Genomic DNA, 937 nt, shown 5'->3' with positions numbered 1-937 from the left:
AAAAAAAAAAAACGATAGCACAACATTTAAAATCGCCATGACATTTAAAAGAAGGTTAATGTAAACTATATCTATTTTGATTACATTCCAAATTCTATATAGTGAAGATAAATTTGATCGTATGCCAAAGTAGAAAGTAGAAAATATCTATATGTGATCTAATAAATTAGATAAGAAATAATGTTATTATTTATTCTTTTAATGACATGTGATGATTTGCATATTAAATCGATTGACCCAATGATAGCCGCTTGATAATAGTAATTGATTTCTTATTTATCTAGTCTATCGTACGATATATCGAACGAATAATTTTTCCAATTTACCTTATCTTTGCAATCTACGTGAACACGACCAGAATCTAAAAGAACTCGAAGACGCTTTGCATCTCCACGTGCCGCTGCCAGATGTAATTCCACATCCCAAGGTGATTCTTTCTATATAATAAAAAAGGAAAATGGATTTTAAAATTAAAGCAATTCGATTTCATGAAATATTGATTTATTTTCCTAATTTCTTTGATAATCTATTTTTTTTCTAATAATTTTTATAGACCCCAAAAATATAACGATAATGATATATATCGATATATATATATATATCGATCTTCAATAATACAATCGATTAAATAATATATCGATACTTATATATATATATCGATCTTCAATAATACAATCGATTAAATAATCATAATTAAGAGAGGTAAATGAACTATAAATTTATTCGACTGTAACTGAAATCGCATTATACGAAATTATGCAGTCTTTCACAATTTCTCTGCTTTTCTTGTGAAACTTACAAACTTTTGAATATTTTTATAACGTATAAATTTTTCAAATATTGTATATATATTGTTTTAATCAACACTTTTAATATAATAAATTGAGATTAAATAATTATTATACATATATTTATCCTATACATAATGAAATCACGA

General features: G+C 24.4%; 1 protein-coding gene across 1 annotated transcript in view; it reads right to left on the bottom strand.

Moving 5' to 3' along the window:
• LOC102680137 (ankyrin repeat domain-containing protein 29) overlaps window positions 1-937 on the bottom strand; it is a 9090-nt gene that overhangs the window by 6844 nt on the left and 1309 nt on the right. Inside the window, exon 2 of the mRNA XM_006620216.2 lies at window positions 327-437. Coding sequence (XP_006620279.1) covers window positions 327-437 — 111 coding nt within the window. The remainder of the gene's footprint in view (window positions 1-326; window positions 438-937) is intronic.

Source organism: Apis dorsata, unplaced genomic scaffold (assembly GCF_000469605.1).
Source record: "Apis dorsata unplaced genomic scaffold, Apis dorsata 1.3 scaffold_489, whole genome shotgun sequence".
Lineage (NCBI taxonomy): Eukaryota > Metazoa > Arthropoda > Insecta > Hymenoptera > Apidae > Apis > Apis dorsata.
The sequence above is the reverse complement of the archived record's forward strand: the minus strand, read 5'-3'. Positions and strand labels throughout refer to the sequence as shown.